Here is a 26,338-nt window from a genome sequence, read left to right as displayed (position 1 = left end):
TTATACACCTGGTAGTAGCCCTTTAATGCACCTCATTAAAGTACACCTATTCATTATACTTCAGTTGTTCAGCCAATGAGAAATCACCATTGTACCATTATAAAACCACAAGTATCGATTATTCTCGGATATGCAATCGAAAGAAAATCAGCGAAACGTTATGGAGGCTGGAAATCCAATACTGTCACTGAAGGTTATGTTCTGTTACTATAATAATTAGCGTTAATTGTAAATAATATTCAAATAAATTCAATTTGTCATCTCGTTTTTCAATTCTAAATCAATTTCCAGGTTATATCAATATTAATGTTCATGTTATTCTCTAGATTATATCAAGGTCAATGACATTCGTCCCTCGGAAAAAATCAATACTTTCGCGTCTGCGCACATCTCACAATTTAGAAGGTCACTTCCGCTCTTCGTTTACATAACCATAACATGAATACTTCTGAATAATTTCAAGTTAGAAATATGGTCGAGCATAAAAAGTCGTATGAAACTTGCCTATAATGGCAATTAAGACACTCGTATGAAAATTATGAAACTCGCGCTCGTTTCATAAACAAACATAGTAGCGTCTTAATTACTACCATTATAGGCTCGTTGCATAATGTACTATTTAATGTTCAATGCAGTAAAACAAGTGAAAGGCACTCAAAAACTTTATAATATGAATGAATGGTTATGAAACGAATTAATCTGAGTTTGATTTGTTTTTTATGAAGAAATTCACTTTGATATGGGAGTGTTTTGGATTAAGAGCACATTTTGGAAACGAATTATGCTCGTACTCCAAGGTTTTACTGTAAATAGTGTCAGCATAATGTGAGATCCATGTAACTTTGAGGATGTGTGAGTGAAGTTCTCGACAACACAAATACCCATTGATGCCTCCCTTACTCATCCACAATAAATGTTATTCCAAACCAATCAGTACGTATATGGTGATTGTGATATTATTTTGTGCATTGTACAGGACAGGAGAGCTTAAGTTGTCGTCACTCTTATTAGAAATATATGGCAACACAACTGTTCGCTTCATAATTAATTTTACTGTGTACGAAATGAAACAATATACAGAGCTAAAGTTAATTCAAGAAATATTTCAATAAACCCAAGATTTTGTCTTGTATGCTAGGATGGATGGACAGGAGGTATAAAGGGAGGTTCAACTATTTTCATTACCCTTCTCCATGTGACATTAACACTGTATGAGCTTGAACAACATTTTATTCAGCTGGTGTCCTAGAAAACATTGAGCGACACAGGACTTGGCAGTTATCTTTTAAAGACAAAGAGCTTTATTTGGACAAGTGAGATAGTTTACTTACAAGACAAATCACAAAACACGACTTCAATATTATTTTCATTTAAGCTACAGCAGCAGTTGTTTTAAATGATACAAAAAAAATATTTCACTACTACAATATGCAAAAAACTTGCAAATCTCCCACAACACACGTAGTTCCCTCCAGAGCAGTGGAAAAAAAATATTACTTAGCCATTGTTCACTACTTGTTTTTTTTTTTCTAATAGAGAAATGAAATATTACATTCCAAGTTGACATCTAAATGAAGTTCATATATTATACCTCGGTTGCAGCCACAGGCTCTGGGGCTGGCCCCAGAACAGGGGATAGGGAGGCAACACACAGTAACAATTCTGGGGCACAGCCTCACGTGGGGTCATTAGAAAATATATAACGTAATTCAGCTGTTGATATGCAAAACAAAGAATCATCTGGCTACATGTAGATACTTTCTGTCAACTTTGGTGAAGAGACAAATCAAATCGAAGTGCACAAGTCTCTGAGTTTGGGAACTGGCTGATGATATAGGGTTAAAAGCACAACCACTCAAAAAGTCTACTTCCCAGCCGAGAAATAGATTCTTCGTGTTTCGGTTGATTACAGGAGAACACTACGTTTCTCCAACACACTTATGGGTGATCCATTGTGCTCCTTAGGTTCCTGAATTCGAGTTGGGGTATGCTGACACATAGAACAACACACGTAGAACAGCCCTGAGCCCTTGCAACCAGAAAACAAGTGATGGGACACTCCGGTTACGATATCGACTGTTCTACATGTGAACACAGAAGAGAGCCGTCATCCAGAAACCTACAAGAAGTGGATCGACCAGACGCACCAATCCCCGGAGCCGTCATCCACGCATCCACTCATATACTTACATTTGCACTTGCACACACAAGCTCTCTCTCAGGCCTGGGGCTGGCGTTTGCACAATAAAACCCTTCATATGCGGGATCATTGATGACTGATAAGTAATTATACTTTTTCACAAAGAATATATCAATATAAAAAAATGCTTCATGGGGTGTGATTGCTTGGCTTTGTAAATTTCATTCACTGCTTTCATACAAATAAGCCAGTGAAAGCAACTCATGCACTCACTCAGTAGAGGTTGCTGGTGAAGTCTCTGAGAGAATGGCTCGACTTGGCATACATCAATGTGCTATGTTGCCAAGTCAAGCAGCACAACAGAAATCAGAGATTTTGTCTAGTTGATTGTATTTCATGCAAATGGGTGAAAAAATAAACTTGCATCATTCTCTTCTCCAAAACAATGATGTTTGTTGGAAAGACGTTAACACTCAGCTCCCTTGCACAAGTACATTCACACCAACCACACTTTCAAGAATGGGGAGGGGGAGGGTAAGGAGAGGAGGAGGAGGAAATTCTTTACAAACATTTAGAAAATACTGTGTATGTTGACAACATGCACACCCCTACTCTTCTATAAGTCCTAGTCTAATTCCGCAAAATGGGGAAAGGGTAACATCATGGTCCATGTCTGGGTGACCTTTGTGGGAAGGTGATTTCTTACAGCCCTTAACTTTATACATTCAAAAGCTGATTATAAAGATTAGTATTCCAAGTCCTCTTCTGTCAGCACAGTGTTTTGTTCTGTTTTGTTTTGCACAAGAATTAGAAGGGGTGGAGGGCTGCATTTTTCTCTACAATGTTTGCAGGGATGAGGGGTTGTGACTTCTATATATTGGAGTTCTCATTTCCTCAGAAGCAGGTGTTTGATATTATGCTTTGAAAAAATTCATACAACTAGCAAGGTATTTGCACTTCATACTTTTCGTTTGTCCAACCATATTAAGCGTTTTTTGTTTGATAAGGGAGAAAGGGAGGGAAATTAACATTAACCAATATTGACTGTGGATTAGGTTTGCGGCAGGCCAAGTGCCGACGTATCTACTATGCACACATCTATCACAATTACACATCCCCAATTGTTATGTATATGTAACCGAAATTGAAAATGTTCAAGAAAATTCAAAATCTAGCACGACATCCAATTTTTGTTTAATATTTTACAGAAATGACTCGAAGCTTAAAAAAGTACCGCTATCCCGACGTTCGGGCGGGGAGGAGGATGACTTGTACCCAGCTCACGTCACACAACTACTCTGAAGATTTACACACACAAAAAAAAAGAACATGCTAACTTCTCTAAATAAACGAAAAACTCAAGTTACCCACAACTCCAGTTCTGAAGTATATACCGTGCAAAGAGACATTATTATATTATGTAATACATAAGTCGAAGCATATGGCAGTAATTTTTATTTTTTTTTCAAAAGTATTTTTAATGATTTGAAAATTGTGGCACAATGTGCGTGATGATAAATTTCTTATTTAATAAAAAAAAGCATTCAAGCCTCTTCTAAGTTCATTATCTATTCTCTTCGTACCCATGTGGTCCCTTTTTTATAGACAATACAAATTCCAACATCTGGAGCAGCTTGTCGAGGTGGTACCAACAATACATGCCTCCTGGTCGGGGTGAGGTGAGGTTTGGAAGGGAGCAACCCAATTTCAGCAACATTGGCTCGTGTCCAACTAGTGACTAGATTCGTTTGTATCACCTGACCTAGCCACATTCTTCCACACATACGAGAGGGTGGCGTGGTGCCATGTATATATAAATGCATCCATTCTGCCAATGTTGTGAACCTGTGTAGTTCTCTCGTTATCAAAATAATGGAATAGAAGCATAATCTAAAGAAATGCCTTTCTGGTTCAAAAGATTGCACATTCAGTTTCGATGCTGGTGTTTTTTCTGAGTACAATTCTTATTAATTTAGTTTGCTGCAAGTGGCATCGGACATTTCTGCCTGGTTTTGTCGACTTTTGTTTCCTGCAGTTACGACTGCTTGTGCAATGAGCAATTAGCATTATCCAAAGTGATCTCGATCATCATGAAATATGCTTAAACAAACTACTTTCTATGCAACAACTACAGCAGCCAAACAATGGCCACCTAAATCATAAGCACATCACGACAGCCGTGTTTGATGATGGTTCGGGCTGTTACTATCTAATTATGCGTGTGCTTCACACGTTTATTTTAATTTTGAATTCTACACTTTCTAGTATCGGAAGTAGTAGCAATGTAAATTTAGATTGAACCACGCAGAAATGGCAGCATGGAGACCAACAGATGCTGCATGCCAATGCAAAATCAGCCGATTCTGAACAAAATGGCTACTACCCACTTCTACACACAAACAGAACATGAAAACAGGGCTATGTAACAGAAACTCGCCTTGCTCTGACGCCATACATCTCGCTCTCTCTTCAAGTGTCATCAAAAAATTCTATTTTAAACGTTGATATAATATTATCATGTTTGCTTGGCTCTTGACTCCAATCTCCTAGTAGGGTTCATGTGTCTTGATACCTCGCTTCTCTTTAGTTCCAGATTCGTAAGAAGCTGTCCCATGAACCAGTTGCAACAGCCATACCATCCTCTGTCACACCCAAACAGCTTACCCGGTTATCGTGGCCAGCAAGGATTCCTAAAAAAAGTTTCATGTCAATTACAATAACTGCAAAGTAGCATACAGGAGTCAATCTATGGGAGTTACAATCAAACAAAGAATTTCATTGTTAAACATATCCCGAATTTAAAAGAAAACTTACAAATTAAACCAAACCCTTTAACTCTATTAAATATAGAATATAATCTAAATTTAACAGAAGAAATACTGAAATCAGAAGTAAACACTGAAATATTGAAACAATTGTCTTTAGAGACAATTAATATTAGGTACCCTCCACAAAACTGGATTCATTTATACACCGACGGATCCTTGATCTCCAGAGAACAAGGTGCCGGTGCAGATGTTATGTGCTGTCTCTTCTCACTTTATAGATCACTTGGATATGGAACAACAAGTTTTGATGGTGAAATCATTGCAATAAGTGAAAGTCTCAGGAATCTTCTATGCCACATCAATAAATTTAAAAATGCAGTTATATTGTCAGACTCCAAAGCAGCTATTCTATCAATAGTCTCTAAACACACACCTTCCTCTCAAACAGCAGAAATAACTAAAATGCTCTCTCAATTAATATCACTCTATAAAAGAATTGTATTCCAATGGATACCATCCCATTGTGGAATCCTGGGAAACGAGAATGCGGATGCTTTAGCAAAGAAAGGCAACACTGCTACTTACAGACCTGTTATTAAATCTACGTATTACTCTGTGAAGAGATTTATTAAATCTACATACTTGGACTTCAACAAACAAAATTTGATAACACAATCCCAAGGGAAAAAATGGAACTCTCTGCATCATAATCCACAGTTGATTCCCGATTTACCACGAAAATCGTCTGTAGCTGCATTTAGATTGGCAACAGGCCATGATTGTTTGGCTAAACACCTGCATAGAATTGGAATATATCAGTCCCCTAACTGCCCATTGTGCAACTCAAATCATGAAATGGATTTGGAACACCTCAAAAACTGTGCTTCATTCGTTGGTCATGATAATATCTTTGAAAAATATTGGAGTGCAAGAGGTCAAATGACTTTACTGTCAAATGCCTGGCATTAGAAAACAACAACATATCCCAAATGGCATTTCCCTCAATCCAGGACTCTTGTTGTTGTTGTTGTTTTTTTTTTTTTTTAGATGAGAGAGGGAGAAGGAAGACAGTGTTGGCATTTTCACCAATATAACTACTTAGATATGAAAAAATAAAATACTTGTTTAAAATAATGCCGATGCTTCTCAAGTCATAGCAGCTTTTGAACCATTAGATCTTACTGACATCTACAGAGCTCAATTGTCTGACTTAAGGAAAAATCGAAAAACCTCCACTACACCATTCAACAACCACACTGAACAGTTAGCGGACCACATAGCAGTGGGCCACCCAAGCATTCCATCAAAAGCACAATTCCTCCTCGACACATGACTACCACACATAAAGGGTGATTCAGACCACCCGTAACAGTAATTTATTTCAGAAACTAGTGCATGAACATTTTCGAGACAAAAATATTTATAATTAAACCACATGTGAACTTTCACTTGAGCTTGATTTCATCAATCAGCTCTAACAGGAAGTAGGATCAGTGGCGTATCACTTTAAATTTTCAAATGGGAGTCGGGGTCAAATAGGGTACCATTTGATAGAGCTCTTCAAAACAAACAACTTTCATAAGAAACGTTTTTATTAATTTCTACTCTTTCAATGAGAAAATGTACGAAAAGGCAATGGGTGATTCGGACCACCTGTAAGTCATTTATTTCGGAAACTAGTGCATGAACATTTTCAAGACAAAAATATTTATAATTAAACCACATGTGAACTTTCACTTGAGCTTGATTTCATCAATCAGCTCTAACAGGAAGTAGGGGCAGTGGCGTATCACTTTAAAATTTCAAATGGGAGTCGGGGTCAAATAGGGTACCATTTGATAGAGCTCTTCAAAACAAACAACTTTCATAGGAAACGTTTTTATTAATTTCTACTCTTTCAATGAGAAAACGTACGAAAAGACAATGGATGATTCAAAACACCCGTAAGTCATTTATTTCGGAAACTAGTGCATTAAAATTTTCGAGACAAAAATATTTATAACCAAACCACATATGAACTTTCACTAGAGCTTGATTTCATCAATCGGCTCTAACAGGAAGTAGGTTAGTGGTGTATCACTTTAAAATTTCAAATGAGGGTCGGGTCAAATAGGGTACCATTTGATAGAGCTTTTCAAAACAAACAACTTTCATAGGAAACGTTTCTATTAATTCCTACTCTGCCAGTCACTTGACCATGCCAAAGTATTAGGAGTCACTGACAGTGTTAGAAGAAGAGTACAGGTGTGTGCTGCTCAGAATGGCAGATAGTTTGAAAATTTATAGAAAAATTAATGGAATTGTCCAGTCTTTCAGTAACATGTCAACATTAATTGTCTTGCTTACATTTTCGTCTTGTAACATTTCTCAATATTGATGACATTGTTTTTTGTACATTTTCTCATTGAAAGAGTAGGAATTGGTAAAAACGTTTCCTATGAAAGTTGTTGTTGTTGTTTTCTAATGCCAGGCATTTGACAATAAAGTCATTTGATCTCTTGCACTCCAATATTTGTCAAAGATATTATCATGACCAGCCACTAAAGCACAGATTTTGAGGTGTTCCGAATCCATTACTTGGTTTGAGTTGCACAATGGGCAGTTAGGGGACTGATATATTCCAATTCTATGCAGGTGTTTGGCCAAACAATCATGGCCTGTTGCCAATCTAAATGCAGCTACAGACGATTTTCGTGGTAAATCAGGAATTAACTGTGGATTTTGATGCAGAGAGTTCCATTTTTTCCCTTGGGATTGAGTTATCAAATTTTGTTTGTTGAAGTCTAAGTATGTAGATTTAATAAATCTCTTCACAGAGTAATACATACATTTAGTAACAGGTCTGTAAGTAGCAGTGCATGCTCTTCTTTGCTAAAGCATCCGCATTCTCGTTTCCCAGGATTCCACAATGGGATGGTATCCATTGGAATACAATTCTTTTATTGAGTGATATTAATTGAGAGCATTTTAGTTATTTCTGCTGTTTGAGATGAAAGTTGTTTGCTCTGAAGAGCTCTATCAAATGGTATCCTATTTGACCCCGACTCCCATTTGAAATTTTAAAGTGACACGCCACTGACCCTACTTCCTGTTAGAGCCGATTGATGAAATCAAGCTCAAGTGAAAGTTCACATGCGGTTTAGTTATAAATATTTTTGTCTCGAAAATTTTCATGCACTAGTTTCCGAAATAAATTACTGTTACGGGTGGTCTGAATCACCCTGTATACAGATGGATCATGACACAAAAATAATCAACTGGAAGCACAAGTAGGCTGCGCATTTGTTGTCTATGACAGCGATAATGAAATATTTTGCACCAAATTAAAACTGTCTCCTTATTGCACCATTTTTCAGGCAGAACTTCTAGCAATTAATGAAGCTGTAAAATGGTGTATTAACAGCGAAAATAAGGCACACATACGAGGCCTGTCTAAAAAGTATCCGACCTTAAATTTTCCCGCGCAAAGTAGTGATTCTAAGGTGGCGCCACTGTGCACGGTGGAAGGAGGAACCGTAATGCACATGCTTGAATTTTTTCACAGCATTCGCTTGTGCCAGTCACTGGCTGGTGGTCGCCAAGTAAGGTGCTGTTCTAAGAGTTTGTCGGATTTAGTTTTCTCGCAAGATGACTGAACGAAATGAGCAAAGATACTGCATAAAATTTTGTCAGAAGCTTGGTGATTCTCAAAGTCAAACAATTCGTAAGATTCAGCAGGTGTTTGGGGAAGATGCGATGGGTGTAACACAAATTAAGGAGTGGTTCAACCGATTCAAAGATGGCCGCACAACAGCGGAGAGTGAGCAGTGTTGTGGCAGGCCCCAAACTGCTCGGAGTGCAGCTGTTGTTGAGAGGGTGCGAAATTTGGTGATGGCAGATCGTCGTTTGACCGTGCGGGAGATTGCCGAAGAGGTTGGAGTGAGTAAAGATTCTGCACATGCAATTTTGCGTGATGATTTGAACATGAACCGAGTGGCTGCGAGATTCGTGCCCAAGTTGTTGTCCCCGGAACAAAAAGACCTCCGTCGTGACGTTGCACAGGACCTTCTGGACACCGCCAACACTGATCCTGGGTTTCTGAACACCGTGATAACTGGAGATGAGTCATGGGTGTACGGGTACGACCCAGGAACAAAAAGACAGTCGTCGCAATGGAAGCATCCCGAGTCTCCAAGGCTGAAGAAAGCGCGGCAGGTGCGAAGCAAAATCAAGGTGATGCTGACTGTTTTCTTTGATGTCCGTGGAATTGTGCATCACGAATACGCACCGGGAGGACAAACGGTGACAAAGGAGTACTATCACGATGTTCTCCGGCGACTCCGTTATGCAGTTCGGCGCAAAAGACCAGACATGTGGACGGCGAACAACTGGCACTTGCATCACGACAACGCCCCTGCACATTCATCCCAATTGATCCACACTTTCTTGGCCAAACATGGAATTACAACCGTTCGCCAACCTCTCTACTCTCCAGACCTAGCTCCTTGCGACTTCTGGTTGTTTCCAAAGTTGAAGACACCACTGAAAGGATCCCGTTTTGAGAGTAGAGAAGAGATAATGCGGAATGCGACGATGGAGCTGAACACCATTCCAAAAGAAGACTTCCAGAGGTGTTTCCGGCAGTGGAAGGATCGGTGGGCTAAGTGTGTGCAAGCACAAGGGGCCTACTTTGAAGGGGATTAGGGTCCCAACCCCGTCAGGTATTTGAAATATTTTTTCTGGCTAAAGGTCGGATACTTTTTAGACAGACCTCGTATTTAGTGATTCCCAAGCTGCCCTTCATTGCATCGCTGACAAGTATAACCATCACCCAATATCGATAGAGGCAAGGGAATTACTTCAGAAGTACTCAGGGAAAAGGAGAAGTTTTGGACATGGTGTAAAGTTTACAAGGAAATGGAAGGAAGATTACAACTGATAATTTCTTTACAAAGTACGAACCTAGCAAGAGAGTGAAACAGAAACCAGCTGATCCTACCTGGAACAATACGAAAAATCGTCCAGAACTAGCAGCAGAATTACAGTATTTGTCATGACAAAGGGAAGAACTTCTCCTTCCTTTCTCTTTGCATTCCAAGAATAAACTACTACAGTTTCTTGTCCAAAAAGAGGTTAAGGTGGTAACACTGCTGAGTACCATGTACTTCAAAGAAGGGGCAGAAAATAGTGAAGCAGTAAAACATATCATGATACTCTACTACACTGCTACGAAGTCAAGTGTATGTACAATGGGCAAATTTTTCAGTTACACCATAAAACCAATGACAAGACGATGGTCTACAGTTATTTTCTACAATATATTGGATATCAGTGAACTCAATGCTTTCATATTTTGGATGCACATAAAGTATGAACAGAAACAGAACAGTAATTATAAAAAAAGAGATTTTCTCCTGAGTTGGGAACATCTTTAACATAGAAAAACTTAAGTCGACGGAGTAAAGTTCCAGTAGCCCTTAATATTATTAAAATACTATACAAATACTCAGTTTTAACAATAATAATGCTGTGTATAAATGTACCAGGGAGGATCAGAAAGTAACGCACAACAATTTCTTTACGATATACCATTTTGGTTAGGACGTTCAAAGTTGGCAGATAGTTAGTTTGAATCTTGTGCTACAGACACCAATGGCTCAATTAGGTGTCACCCTGGTGGAACGGGCAGTAACTACCGAGTAAAAAATGGAACGTGTGCTAGCATCGTCTACTTGTGAAGATCAGCGAGGTGTAGTCTGTTTTTTCTGAGCAAAACAAAAAAGTCCGAGTGAAATCCACAGGGAAATGTGGGAGGTGTATGGTGCTGATTGTCTGGACCGTAGCGACATCTCCAGGTGGTGCAGGTTCTTCGAAGAGGCCGAGTAAATCTTACAGATGAAGCATGTTCCGGCCAACCAGCGACCGCAGAAACTCCACCCAATGTCAGAGGCATTGAGGTGGCAGTTACTCACCCTACAGCCCAGACCTTGCACCGTCGGATCAATGAAAAAATTCCTATGGGACCAATGCTTTGGTTCGGATGAAGAAGTAAAATCAATCATGCAGAGGTGGATAGTTTACAGTGGTAGTGTAAAGTATTTGAACACAGAAATGTTTTTGAAGTGTTAGTGAAATCAGGATAGTGTCAGTAAAATGCGTCTTAGTTCCAGTGCAGTGAGTGAATTGATAGCGAAATGAGTGTAGTGCTGAAAGGTACTTATGCAAGTATGAACATATATCATATATACTCTTGGTTTTAAGTTCTAACTTAGGGTTAAGATATAAATTAGATTTACTTTAATTAATTATGTTATATTAAGTGATTCATTTAATATACTCGTTGTTAATATTATTATATATTGCTATTATTATTTTATTATTAATATTATGACTGTATTTTATTATTATATTAATTATTGAGTGTAATTAGTTACCACTGCCACCGGGTATTTACCCATTTGCAGTGTGAATAAATACATACATACATACACATACATATGCCCAGAAAATGGAATTTTATGAACGAGGTGTACTGAATCTGGTGTCACGATGGGAGAAATGTGTGTCGAGAGACTTGATTCCTGTGTTGAAAAATAGGTAAAACCTGTAGCTTTTTTTTTTGCATTATTTCGTTTTGCTTATCTAATAAATAGATATATTGCCACAAAATGTTGTGCATTACTTTTCAATCCTTCATCATACTAGTACATCAGAAAACCATATAAGTAAATTTAGTTCTTAAAACAAATTTTTATATTACTTAATTTACTTGGGGTCACCAATGACCCCAATGGTATCCAATGTAACAGAAGAATTCTGGTAGCAGGAGGGTTAAAAATCTAACTATCTCTCTTTTTAGTGATAAAACTGGCATGTTTAACTGGATCTTGAATAAACAGTGAGCATTGACGAGAGCATATAATCCCTCATGTTACTAAATAAATTAATTTGTGGCTCTACTGCATCTTCATTCTATCATTTCAAACAGACACACACATACAGTAGAACCTCTATTATCCGTGGTAATGAAGGGGGTGGACTGAACGGTTAATCGAAAAAATCGGATAATCCGTACCATAAAATATTTTCATAAGTAGTTCACTACTTTAATTTTGGTTTATAAGGGCCAAGGAAGTCCCTTATGATGGTTCTTTGCGAAAGGATAGGGGTAGTAGAGGGCTCCTGTTGTATATCTACATACATTATACACTTTATCATTATTTTTCATTAAATCGTGCACAATTGTAATGCCAATCATGTATTCTGATGCGAAATGAGCCGCGGTTTTTCTTTTCCCAAACCTTTCAATTATTTGCATTTTTATTTTGATACTTAGCAGAACACTTTTGACACCCGTGGAAGATATTTTGCATAGAAGTTATAATGTACTGGGATTCGAGCAGTAGAACAAGGACTGAATGCTGCACAGATTTGCTATATTTATATTGTGCGGAAGTTCTTGGGACTATTTCTTTGAAAGCAAGTAGTGACTATTATACAAGTTGGGAAAAACACCTTCAAGTAACATTCTTGTTGCTTGCAGTAGCACTATGTAAAGGTAAAGGCTTTTAATAAAACATTCTAGAAAAAATAGGATTGTAATATAAGGTATAGTACTAAGTTTCTTACATGTTTATTTCCGTAGTAAAGAAAGAAAGAAAGAAAGAAAGAAAGAAAGAAAGAAAGAAAAGAGCAACAGAAAGACAGTCGGATAATCCGCCGATCGGTTAATAGGGTGACGGATAATCAGGGTTCTACTGTAATGGTATATACCTGCACGCTCCGTCTTCATTGAGTCCCACACATTGCAGTTGAAGTCATCATAGCCAGCAAGCAGAAGGCGGCCTGATTTAGAGAACGCCACAGATGTGATGCCACAAATGATGTTATCATGTGAATACATGGCCAGTTCTTGATCAGCACGGATATCAAACAAGCGGCATGTGGCATCGTCACTCCCCGTCGCAAATGCATATCCATTCGGGAAGAACTGTCACAAAAAATGCAAGTTATCTTGAATATTCCATCTTGTTCAACATGCGTAAGTTAAAATTCATAACTAAAATCAATTCATAACTAGGAAATGCATTTACATTGCACATATGAGAGGGCGTTTGGAGAGTAAAGATACAAAGCCTAGGAGAAAAAAATAGGGTAATTCTATTATCTTTGTAACTTTGGCAACACTGACGAGTTCCTTGCACTCTACCTCCCAATAGTAAGATCTCTAAAGGTACGGTCACACATCGCTACTTTTGCTCCGCAACTTTTGTACTGCAGCTGCAAAAGTTGTGTGTAGTGTTCACACATAACCCAAAAGTAGCGCGCTGCACACTACTTTTCGTGCTGTGCAACCCGAGTGCTGCAAAAGTTGCAATTGGAGGTTGCGAGTCTGTTCACACACAAGGCGCTACTTTTGTAGCCGCAGTCTTGCTGCAGGTTTCCATCTCCGTGTTGACTTCTCAATATACATTTTGTGGTTATGTTCGCATTATTAAGAAACTCATGTGAAAGCTTACTTATCTATTATTTGCTTTTCTTTCCTAACTAGTATCCAGAAATTGGCATTATTTTTACTGTAAAGCTTTTAAAAACGCCTATATACTTAAATGATAACCAACAGCATATTCACGTAATCAATGTTGGCAACCCTCCTGTTTGAAACTACTCTACGGAAAATTAAAAAAATGAATTATATCGTTAGCAAATATACTCAGACTGTGTTGTGCATTTAGTAACTGTTACAAATAATTTATTTTCATCACATCTAACATTAAAATATATGCAAACAATAAAAGTATCACTGGCACATATGGGTGGCAACACTGGTCGCAACCGCAGCAAAAGTTTCAACAAAACTGATATCAAAAATGCTGCAGCTGCAACCCTGAGAACCCTGTCCACACGTCACTACTTCTAAGCTGCGCACAACATGAAAAATTAGCGGGCAGCAGGTTCGGCAGCCGCTACTTTTCGGGTTGCACCATTGTTCACACGTCGCAGTACGAGAGTTGCAAAGTTTTTTGTACTGCAGCACTGCAAAAGTAGCGGCATGTGACCGTACCTTAAAGCTGATTGCTGTGATTGATGATCGGTTCTCATGGAAAATGGCTGTCCTGCTATCCAATCCTGCGAAGTGCATGGTACAATCTGTGAGTTGTTTCCTTAATGTGAAAGGTTTAATTAAATGCTCTTGTGTACACTCATCACGAACTCGTTAATGTGTATGGTGGCGTAATGACAGACAAAACATGGAAAAGTGGCATACAGACTTCATTAGCTCACAGAATGGACATTCATGACGACAAAAGAAGCAGTAAGCCACTGTTGTCACTGGTGACTTTGTTACAAAATTCAAAAACAAAACCTGTGAAAATCATCACTTAATGTTGAACTGTATGAAGAATTCCCTGAGTGTGACTGAGCAAATAGGCTTCTGCAAGTGTTGTGCACAATGGGTGCAAAAATCTTGACCGAGCATAAAAACGTAGTGCTTTTATTGCTGTTGTTCCTGATGTGCTATGTAGAAGTGATGTCATTTTGGACTCAACTGTGACTGATCTGATGAAGAAACGTGTGTGTTACAAACAGCATATTGCAGAAGTAATGGCACTATACTCACTCTCCCTCAGCCTGACTTTATGTCTTCTGGAATGATCAGTAACCCAGCAGTCTACTGAAAAACCTTAAGAAGGCTAAGGCAGCCTATTTAGAACATGCAGATATTATTGCTTCTTCTTCTTCCCTTCAAGTATTAGGCCAAATGGCCTGTTACGATCTCACAGTTGAATTTTCAATCCAGCACTTCTTTGGACGACCGAGAGATCTCTTCCCGTTTGAACGATAGTGGAGCATGACTTTTGGGATTCTATCTCTATGCATGCGATGCAGATGATTTATCCAGTTGTTCTGATAAAGCTTTACGTGATTAATTACAGGTTCTAGTTGTAATTCTTCCATTACATCTTCATTGCGTTTGTGATCCCATTTCATATATCCTGCTGTATATCTCATAAATTTCATTTCATTAGCCGTTATTCTGCTTTCGTCTTTCTTCTTCAATGTCCATGCCTCACTGCCGTAACAAAGTACAGGTCTCACCAAGGTCTTGTAAAGGCGAATTCGAGTATGCCTTTGTACTATAGAAGGTTTCATAATAGTGTTAATTATTCCCATTGTTTTGGTGTATTTAGAAATTTTCTGTGAATAACAAGTTTCTGGCCATCCCTCACGTAACCCTGGCTTTTCACTCAGCAATTTTCATTTGAGTATTTGAAGGAATATTTAGTAAGAAAAGATTCAATGATGAAGTCAAAAATGAAATTATAATGTGGCAGAAACACAGGCAGCTGACCTTTATTATACATGAGTCATTCAATAATTAGTGGCAACATTTGAATTAACAACAAAGAAAACATTTTTGGAACAGTCACATTGTTGCAGTGCTCAGAAGTAATCTCCTCCAACATGAAGAACCTGCCTCCACACCTCAGGGAGACGACGGATGCCATCCACAGCGTTTTGTTGTACTAATTTTCGAACAGACTGCTCTACTGCTGCTATAATTGCCTGTCTGGTTCTAAAGCTAACTCTATGTGGTAATTCCATTTTCAGAGGGTCAAAATCAAATAGACTTGAATCTGGAGAGTATGGAGGATGCTCCAGAACTTCCCAGTTCCATCTGCGAAGTAAATTAACCACAAGAGCAGCTATGTGAGAGTGAACACCATCATATAGCACAATAGGATGATAATTCAGGAGATTTGGACGTTTATGACGCACCGCTGGTTATAAAGTAACTGTACTATGCATCATTCACACGATTTCTGACAGGAACTAATGAGTAAGAAGGATTCCGTCAAAATCGTAACCAACAACAGTGTTCTTCCAGCAGCGCTTTACAGCGTTCACTTGCCGATTATGGTCCGCCAGTTCCACATTTTTTATGAACATCTTCCCTCCCTCTGCATGTGCCCACCTAGCCACAATACGATATGGTGAAGTCTCTCTACCACAAGCTTCCAGTAATGCTGTATGGCATTGTCGAGCATTCTTGCCTCTTGCAATCTGAATTTCAATGAAGCATCTTTGTTCGTATTTGCTAAACATTTTAGGCTTTGTCTTTGTCTTTGACAAGAATCTAGGTTTGCAGTGTTAAATTACGAGGATTATTTTAACATAGAGAATATGCTATATTGTATTGTATTGTATTTGATTGCCAACATTTACATCCATGTAATGTGGACCTCACAATTTTAATATCCGGTGCCACAATTACGTTCATTACAGATATACCTTATATAGACGCTCTTATAATTTGACTTTAGACCCCATTCAAATTGATCATTATTTCCATCTTTAAAAAAAAAAAAAAAAAAACCTAACAACTTGATTTAGATCATTAAAAAATTCTCACCTTTAAAAACTTAACAACTTGATTTAGATCATTCTAAATTGCCACTTTTACGACTTTGTTCTTGATTTTCAGTACACTTATATCGAACACATACTGTTTCTGATCATACTTGTTACTAAAACGTACTACCCCCATTGTCCAATAAGTTCATTATTATGTCTGTTTGTTGTGTGCATTTCCTTTTTCAGATCTCACTAATTTTCTACATATTTAACTTACTATCCTAGCTAGCCTCCTCCGCCAGACTCCTCACCTATTTTCAATTATCTCTCTCGTTATACTTAACTTCCTCTTACACTTCTCTAATTCATTCAAAATTGATACTTTTATCACTCTGTTCTTGATTTTCAGATCACTTAGACTATATCGAACACACACTGTTTCTAATAATACTTTATACTAAAACTTATTACACCATTGTCCAAAATGCTCGTTATGATGTCTGTTTCATGTGTACCTTTCATTTTCCGATCTCACTAATTTTCTACATATTATACTACGCCATCCTAGCTGGCCTCCTCCCCCATATTCCTTACCTATTTTATTAGACTATATCGAACACACATTGTTTCTAAAAATACTTGATACTAAAACTTATTACACCATTGTCCAATATGCTCGTTATTATGCCTGTTTCATGTGTACCTTTCATTTTCCGATCTCACTAATTTTCTACATATTATACTACGCCATCCTAGCTGGCCTCCTCCCCCATATTCCTTACCTATTTTATTAGACTATATCGAACACACATTGTTTCTAAAAATACTTGATACTAAAACTTACTACACCATTGTCCAAAATGCTCGTTATGATGTCTGTTTCATGTGTACCTTTCATTTTCCGATCTCACTAATTTTCTACATATTATACTACGCCATCCTAGCTGGCCTCCTCCCCCATATTCCTTACCTATTTTATTAGACTATATCGAACACACATTGTTTCTAAAAATACTTGATACTAAAACTTATTACACCATTGTCCAATATGCTCGTTATTATGCCTGTTTCATGTGTACCTTTCATTTTCCGATCTCACTAATTTTCTACATATTATACTACGCCATCCTAGCTGGCCTCCTCCCCCATATTCCTTACCTATTTTATTAGACTATATCGAACACACATTGTTTCTAAAAATACTTGATACTAAAACTTACTACACCATTGTCCAAAATGCTCGTTATGATGTCTGTTTCATGTGTACCTTTCATTTTCCGATCTCACTAATTTTCTACATATTATACTACGCCATCCTAGCTGGCCTCCTCCCCCATATTCCTTACCTATTTTATTAGACTATATCGAACACACATTGTTTCTAAAAATACTTGATACTAAAACTTATTACACCATTGTCCAATATGCTCGTTATTATGCCTGTTTCATGTGTACCTTTCATTTTCCGATCTCACTAATTTTCTACATATTATACTTCGCCATCCTAGCTGGCCTCCTCCCCCATATTCCTTACCTATTTTATTAGACTATATCGAACACACATTGTTTCTAAAAATACTTGATACTAAAACTTATTACACCATTGTCCAATATGCTCGTTATTATGCCTGTTTCATGTGTACCTTTCATTTTCCGATCTCACTAATTTTCTACATATTATACTACGCCATCCTAGCTAGCCTCCACCCCCATACTCCGTACCTATTGAATATGCTATATGTATATTAGTTGTAGAAGGAAAAGGCTGAACCCTCCAAAAAAGAAAAACCATTCACTAACTACGCAAAATCATAAATAATGGACATGGACATTATCCAAATAGCACAAACAGATGGTGTGGTAAAGACAACTGTTGAAAAAATGTTCATTTTTGTTGAAATCTTAATCTTTTGTACCACCAGAATATTTTCCCTGTACGTTATTGTATCAAGAAGCTTCATTAATTTTCTATGACTCTTAAAATAACAACTTCAGAAACTGCTAGACTGAAAGTATGAGGGATAGTGATTAGCAAGACTGAATCTTAATGCAAGCAAGAAACAGTCAATGAATTTTGCCTGAAGCTTTTCACTCAGGAACAGGACTTATTTACAACACATGGACAGCCAGTTTCACTTCCTTCCTGCTAATAATGTTTATCAACAATAATCTCACTAGAGGTTTTGATTTATCTAGAGAAAGTCAAAACTCGAGTGGGATTTAATTGACTATTACACGATTAGAAGAAACTATATAAAGGTTAGAAGTAACGAAGTACTCCAATACAATAAAATATTAATTGGCTTACGAAAATACAAAACTGTCTTCAAATTTGTACCATCTCAACATTACAAATATTACGCTAGTAGATGGCAGTAGTGTGTTATGGTTAGCTGTTTTCTTGTTATCAGTTGTGCCAACTATGGAATCTTCTTTGAACTCTGTGGACGGTTACTGGTCAAGAAGGCTTTGTTGATTCAGTTTCATTTTTATTAAAACAGTTGCATTCCACTTCAATTATATCGATCCCAGTAATTAACGTCACTTGACAGATGATTTTCAATAAATCTTAGTATTAAACAATCTCTGATACGTGACTATTCATAATATCATATAGCAGAAGCTATAACATAACCTAAATAATGTAAACAAGTGTTAGAAAAGTTTTAATTAGGGATGATGAAATAAACAAGAAACATTTTAATTAATGATGATGAAATAAAAAATAAACATGAATAATTTTAAAAGAAACAATTATTGAAAGTACAATTTTCAAATTTGAATGTTTTAGTGGTTGGTGGTTCAGTTGATGTTATATTGGACGTGTGCGTAAAAGAAGTGGAACTCATTGATGTACATGGTGTATCCCTCAACGTATTCAGGATTTCCGAATGGTGCTCTTCATTTATTTGTAAATAGGATTTCAGGGAAGATGCATAGCTATGACCAGTGATCTTTATTAATTCTTGTTCTTGAATGCCAATGCGAGTCATATTTGAAAGTGCTGCGCATCGACTGGAGTGGTTTGTAATTTTTTGTTTTTTGACGTCCAGACCAGTGCAGTTTGAAACAACAGTTGGCAAACAAAGAAACAAATGCTAGGGTAGTGATAAAAACAAACAAATGCTAGGGACGTGATAAAATTGTACGATAAGCAGCCATGATTGGTTGAAAGACGTCCTTTCGTACCGATTTATTGGTCAAAAGTAATGTGACGTAGTAAAAGTGTAATAGTCATTTTAAAAATTCATTGCCCTTTTCAAATTTGAACCTGAAAATCTCGGACTGTACTGAGAATTTAAAAATTAAAATTACACCTTTAATACTTTTGATATAAAACATAATGATAACTGAATGGTTATCTATCTATGATTCTGACATACAAAGAAAGTGTCAATTATATTCTTTATAATGACAAGATATACAAAACAAAGAACAGCAACTTACAGTAACTGCATTTATATCAGATTCGTGGCCTGGGAATGTCTGCTTGCATGAACCTTCCCGGATGTCCCACAGCTGTAACAGAGGACAGCCAATGTAGTAAAAAATTCTTCCTGGATGTACAGGACTGTAACAATTTCATATCTTACCTTGGCAGAGGCATCGCATGCACCTGACACGAAGGTGCGCATATCCGGAGACAGTGACAGAGACATGACATCACCCGTGTGTCCCATGAACGAGGTGCATTGCTGGCCAGTTTCGATATCCCACAATGCACTGCAAACAATTAATCAGCATAATTATAGTAATTATTACCAAACCATCTACATAATATATTGTTTATGGAATAAGAAGTAGGTTCCTTCTTAGAAAAACAATGGAGGTAGGTCTTTGCATTTCGAGGGTATCATGCCAGAAGGACATATCAACAAATTTTGTGATGCTGAGATATTTGTAATGAAACTTTTTTATGTTTGAAAACCATTGTTTGAGAATTACAATGGAAATGGGAAAGAATAAAAAAAAAGGAAGAACCTCGTTATTTAGATAAGGAATGGAAAAATCATTCCACCATTTTATGACTCTAATGTAAAATTGCAGTTTTGTTGGTGTGCCCTTCTGGTATGATACCCTCGAGCTGTTTACTGGAGTTTTCGTTATAACAATAAGAACATCTGTCTCTGAAAAATGGAGATATTCAGACAATAATAATTATATTGAGATTTCCTGACTTCTATTTAACATAACAAAGGAGACTCCACAGCTTCAGATCCTACATGCACACATACAAAATGACAGTTTCTTATTAATAAAACCAGTCCGCTGAGTTAGCTTTGAGGTAGCGTATCTGCCTCCAGACTAGCCGGCCTGGGTTCGATTCCCGGCGGGGTCAGAAATTTTCATGTAAAATTTCTACCTCGGGACTAGGAGAAATGGCGGAGCAAAACTTCTAATCACGAGATTGTGCACCAATATGCCTGGGTTAAATCCCAAATCTCTCCACAGTGCATATGAAGAGAAGGCATATGTCACTGTTGATAGTGATTTGTCTGTCGGATGGGGACATTAAGCCCTCTTGGTGCTATTCGACAAGAGTAGGCTACGTGCTGGCACCGGGTTTCCCCTTCTCCCTTCCTCATCTTCATCATCATCATCATCATCACTCATTCCAGACACTACACTTGTACGAACACTTACACATACACTCACCCTAGTACACGACATAACTCTCCATAGATACACATCATGTACAGTGTGACTCACCGAAGTGGTGTACAACTAAAAAATGGGTCACAGTTCTGCCATCTATCGGTAATGTGCGGAATCCTAATCACGCAAGTGAAGTGGGTAGACGCGTGCACGCCCACGCACACACACACACATATTAATAAAACCATTGCATTTTGTTACCCTAACCCTCAATATCTCATCAAAGTTTGATATTAGAAAATGAAATTAAAAATCTCACCACCACCACGTGGCAAAGATCTACTAATGCCACAATTAATTATTGTGTATAATATCTGTGTTCAACGACGGTGATGCAATATCTTCTTCATTTCTTAATCTTCTAATACTCGTTTAGGCAATTGAAGAATTTTCTACTCTTTTCCATGAAAAAAAAATGTTAGTGCAAACACTCGTGATGCGCCACTTCGATTACTGTGATATTCTGCTTACTGACCTAAGCGTTACTTCGGCGCAGAGACTACAACGTGTTCATAATATGTGCGTCCGTTTCGTCTGCAATATTCGCCGGCCTGATCACGTAACACCATTCCTCGAAATGTTGTCCTGGCTCCGTCTAGAAGATCGTAGGAAAATCCACTGTCTTTCCCTTCTCTTTCATATATTGCATTTCTCCACTCCTGTATATCTTGCATCTCGTTTTCAAAATTTATCCACCCATCATAACCTAGACACACGATCACAACACTCCTCAATATTATCCATTCCCTCCCACCAAACATCCTCATATTCATCTTCTTTCACCGTGGCTGTTCCTCGACTTTGGAATTCCCTACCGAGCAATGTCAGAGACTGTCAGACATGAAACCAATTTAAGAATAGGCTAACGAAATATTTTTCAAACAATTCTTGTTAACAGTAATAGCTTTTTCAGGTTTCTCAATGTTTAATGGTTTTATATATATATCACAGATAAATATCTAAATTATCTCATTATTATTATTATTATTATTATTATTATTATAACTATTTTTTACCAATGTTTATTATTGTCACACTAACATTACTTATCCAACTTTCATTATTTACTTTCATGTTGTTTTATGGTCTAGATATTAATGTAATAATTATGTAAGCAATTGTATTCAATTAGAATTAGAGTCTGGCTGGGCGGAAGAGAAGGCCTACTGGCCTTAGCTCTGCCAGATTAAATAAATAAATTATTATTATTATTAATAATGTAATACAAATGTTTACATGCTAATGGCTGCAAAAGGGTATCTGTCGGATACAGGGGGGAGAGCCATTAATCCTTCCCATTGAAGGCTTTAAGGAACCAACCTGGACAAATACCCAATGTCCCATCCCTACCTTCCCGTGGTGCAGCTGTTAGTAAGCATAATTTTACGAGCTGAACTAAAGGGAGGGACTACTCATCAATTAGCACTGGTCAGCTTGATGAGTTAATGACTGAATTTGGTATAATTTTCCTCTATCCAATACCTAATTCCCTCTTTACCCTTTCCTATCCAGTCCTCTGACTGAACTCTTACTTTCTTCAACCCTGACGGCATTAGAGCATTCGAGGCCTAGGGGTTCATTTCCCTTTCCTTCCTCCTCTTTCTACTTTTCTGTTCCTAGTGCTGACCTGCTATGGCACTAAAATCGTCCTCCAGTGGCTTAAGGAGGGAAAGCTGGTGATTAACAAGATCTCCCAGCTAGGTCCAATGGACCCGTCGACCAACAGCAGGTGTGGTCCTCCAGACATTCTGGGGGTTGTGTGTGAATGAAGTAGCCACCAAAACGTTAAAATATGGTGTTCACTTAAATCGGCTACAACTTGCCATTTTTCACTAAATCTGTGCTTCAGTGGCTGGTCATGATAATATCTTTGAAAAATATTGGAGTGCAAGAGGTCAAATGACTTTATTGTCAAACGCCTGGCATTAGAAAACAACAACAACAACAACATGCTAATCAAGCAAACTCCGAACCAACGAAAAAAAAAACGGCAGAGAAATTACTTATGTATGGCAAATGACTTACCATGACATATCTCCTGAGCTGGTGACTATCTGGTTGTCATCAAGGAAACGGCAGCAGGACAAGTAGCCCGTGTGCCCCGGCAGCTCTCGGCTTACACGCACGTTGCCTTCTCTCGTTTTCAAACTGTCAACATGACCAATTTCAGTTTAGTATTATCGCTACCAACAGTTTCTTAAAGATGGATGCAAGAATTCATTGAACTCATTAACCTCTATATTTTCTGTTTTCTTACGAAGTACTCTTAATGACTTTTTCTAGTTTTTTACAAAGTACTGTTAATGACCTATGTCCCCTTGAACTGCATATATAATTAGACACCCACAACACATAGAGAAAAAATATAAAGAATTAGCTGCTCATATTAACTGCAGGTATTGAAAACTTAATTGGAATGCTGCATAAAGAAACAAACACTGGTATGTACTTTGAGAGAGTAACAGAGTCACCTAGCGAATTATCATAGAGAAGGCGCATCAGCCAACAGTCTACATACAGTCTGCAACCAATCTAATGCTTATTAAATTCACAATCAGTATTTTGGTGCAACAAAACTTAAGGCACTCAGTCAATATACTGTACAAGTAGGCCTATTATAACACAAGTGACTGCATCGAATTGTCTGATTAAAATAAAATTATTTTGCACCATACACACCAAACTGAAATAGTACTCTCCGTGGCAAACTTCCTGCATATGAACTTCAGCAGCTTCACAGCTCCCGTGAATCATAGGAGTGCAGCGTTGCCTAATAAAGGAATATCATTATCAAAGGGGACATTGCGGGTCGGGAATTTATTTAATTCTGAAATTCAGATCTTGCTAGATATAAAGTGATATATATATACACCGTGTTCCGCTTATAAGTATAACAAAAGAAATAGCTATAACTTCTGAATTAATACAAGTATATAGTTGAAACCAACTGCTACAAAGAATGAAAACTGGGAATTTTTGTTACCTTATGTTCCATAAACCTCAACATGGCTTCCATTGGTGGCACGGGAAATATCCAACCGGTATTCAACCTCGACCCAAGTGTTATGAAGCATCTGTGGTGTAACATTGTTGACAGCAGCATAAATTCTTTCTTGTAAGTCTGCCAAATCACGTACTGGCGTCCTGTAGACCTGGTCCTTAACAAACCCCCACAGGAAAAAATCAGGTGGTGTTAGATCTGGTGATCTGGCAGGCCATGTGATGTACGGTGATCCTCTTCCGATCCATCTTGCAGGGAATTGTTCGTCTAAGAATGTGCGAACCATGTTGGCAAAGTGTGGTGGAGCCCCATCTTGCTGGAAAATTGCTCCATCTGGGAGTTGTGGCACAGCATACAGTTGCAACATATCCAGGTACGTGTTTGCAGTGACTGTCTTTTCAGCAAAGAAATAGGGACCAATGATTCTGTCACGCATGATCCCACACCAAACATTCCATTTAGGGGAATCCCGTTGGTGTTCAATTACGACACTTGGATTTTCCGACCCCCAGATGCGACAATTGTGTCGGTTTACTTTTCCACTGACGTGGAAGGTTGCCTCATCTGAGAAACAGACTCGAGTTAGAAATGTGTCGTCATCGTCCACTTTATCCAACATTGTTTCTGCAAAGCGTTTTCGTTCCAGTTTATCATTCGGCGTAATCATCTGATGAAGTTGCAGCTTGTACGCTCGCAAACGCAATCTTTTATGGAGCACTGTATGCACTGTTGTTGGTGGGATGTTCAACTGCACACTAGCCTGTCGAATGGATTTCTGCGGGCTTCTCTGAAATGCCTCGCGAATGCGTTCGACATTTTCGTCAGACACTTTACGCTTGGAATGTTTACCTGCATTAGACAACAAACTTCCTGTTTCTCTGAGCTGCCTATCCCATTTCATTATTGAGACGTACGTCGGTACAGCTTCCCTCGGTCTAAGATTGTACTGACGGCGAAACAAGCGCTGTACACGAATTATGGATCTATGTTCTGCTAATGACAGCACACAAAAGGCTTTCTGCTGTGGCGTCCACATGCTGACTGACTAAAGATACGATACGAATTCTCTTATTTAATGATCTGCGCATGCGTGAGTCTTCTAAAAATAAGTAACAACAATGGATTAAAACTTCCCAATTTCCTCTTTACAATGGTACCAATCTTAACCCATTTGCATGCATTGTTATGAAATTATAACTATTTCTTTTATTATACTTATAAGCGGAACACGGTGTATATACATACATACAAGGTACAGTACTGAGTACAACCTTGTTTAACATCTACATCAACGTTCTCCCCTCGGCTGTATCAAGCTCAGAAATAAAGACAGCTCTTTTTGCAGACGACATGGTCATGTGGACATCTTCCCCACAAATAGTCAAATACAAAGCTTCAATGGAAAAGGCTCTGATCCTATTAGGAAAGTGGACTGACAACAATTTGATGGCCATAAATAGTGATAAAACAACGTTTCAAATATTTAGCTTGAAGAAAAAAATCTCAAAACTAAATCTAAAAGCCTACAATCCAAGACTAAATCTACAGTCCCCTCTTTGCTGATTTTCCTCGATACAGAAACATTTTTTCTTCAAAACAGTGTCACGAATAGCAGATGTCCAGAGAATTCAAGACTTGTTTAGAAACACACTTTGTGAATATCACCCAATGTTATAAACTACAAATATACAGAGACAAAAGATGGGAAATCGCACTCAGTTACATGGAAAGTGACCTTCGTGATATTAGGAAGTCAGTGGGCGAAGTTGTGTATTATCTACTACTACTAAGTGAGCCAGCACCAACTGTATAGGTCAGCAGTCTTTTTTAACCATTTTCAAGATGTGGCACACTAAAGTTGTAATTTAAAATCCCGTTGCACACTCAAATAATCTAAATCAGTGGTTTCTAAATAGGGGGAATTTTTTTTTCATAAAAACATGTAAAATACAGAGACAAGGTCGCAGTTGGGGGTTTTCTCGGGGTTCTCCCATTTCCCCATGTCAGAATTCTACATTATTCTGTAAACATTTCTCCATTCAGTAGCATTCCATAAAAGCCAGCTGGTGACATATGGAGAGAGATGGTCTAGGGACGAATGGGGTGAAACGTTACGCAGCGAACCTCAATGGGGTCAGCCAATGTGCGTTGGGAATGCTCCTAGCTTGAGGGTCAGCACAACGGATCTAATAAGGTTGTAGTGATGGGACGTAGTGCCCTCTCCTTTAAATTAAAATTCAATTCTTCAGTTCAAGGTTGGTATGATATTCAAACTTTACTGGCAACCCTGCCTGTGCATCAGTCATTCTCTTCTCTGCTGCTCACATACTAGACTGTGTTTACTGAATGTTGACTCTTGTGGACTCGCTTTTTTTTTTACTACTCTTTTCACCTTTACTTTTACAATTTTTGCTATGATAATCTTTACTATTTTCA

At 38.0% G+C, this 26,338-nt stretch overlaps 1 protein-coding gene across 4 annotated transcripts in view; it reads right to left on the bottom strand.

The window, feature by feature from the left end:
• Positions 1–1,212: 1,212 nt before the first annotated feature.
• Gbeta13F (guanine nucleotide-binding protein subunit beta-1) overlaps positions 1,213–26,338 on the bottom strand; it is a 191,752-nt gene continuing 166,626 nt past the window's right edge. For all 4 annotated transcript variants that reach the window (XM_069835226.1, XM_069835251.1, XM_069835243.1 and 1 more), the window contains exons 5-9: positions 22,927–23,049; positions 19,839–19,968; positions 19,693–19,764; positions 12,661–12,877; positions 1,213–4,830 (exon numbers count right to left, since the gene is read on the bottom strand). In XM_069835226.1, the coding sequence (XP_069691327.1) occupies positions 4,724–4,830; positions 12,661–12,877; positions 19,693–19,764; positions 19,839–19,968; positions 22,927–23,049 (649 nt within the window). In that variant the 3' untranslated portion in view covers positions 1,213–4,723. The remainder of the gene's footprint in view (positions 4,831–12,660; positions 12,878–19,692; positions 19,765–19,838; positions 19,969–22,926; positions 23,050–26,338) is intronic.

The sequence above is a fragment of the Periplaneta americana genome, chromosome 1 (genome assembly GCF_040183065.1).
Source record: "Periplaneta americana isolate PAMFEO1 chromosome 1, P.americana_PAMFEO1_priV1, whole genome shotgun sequence".
Lineage (NCBI taxonomy): Eukaryota > Metazoa > Arthropoda > Insecta > Blattodea > Blattidae > Periplaneta > Periplaneta americana.
Note: the sequence above shows the minus strand (reverse complement) of the source record. Positions and strands in the feature narration are given on the sequence as shown.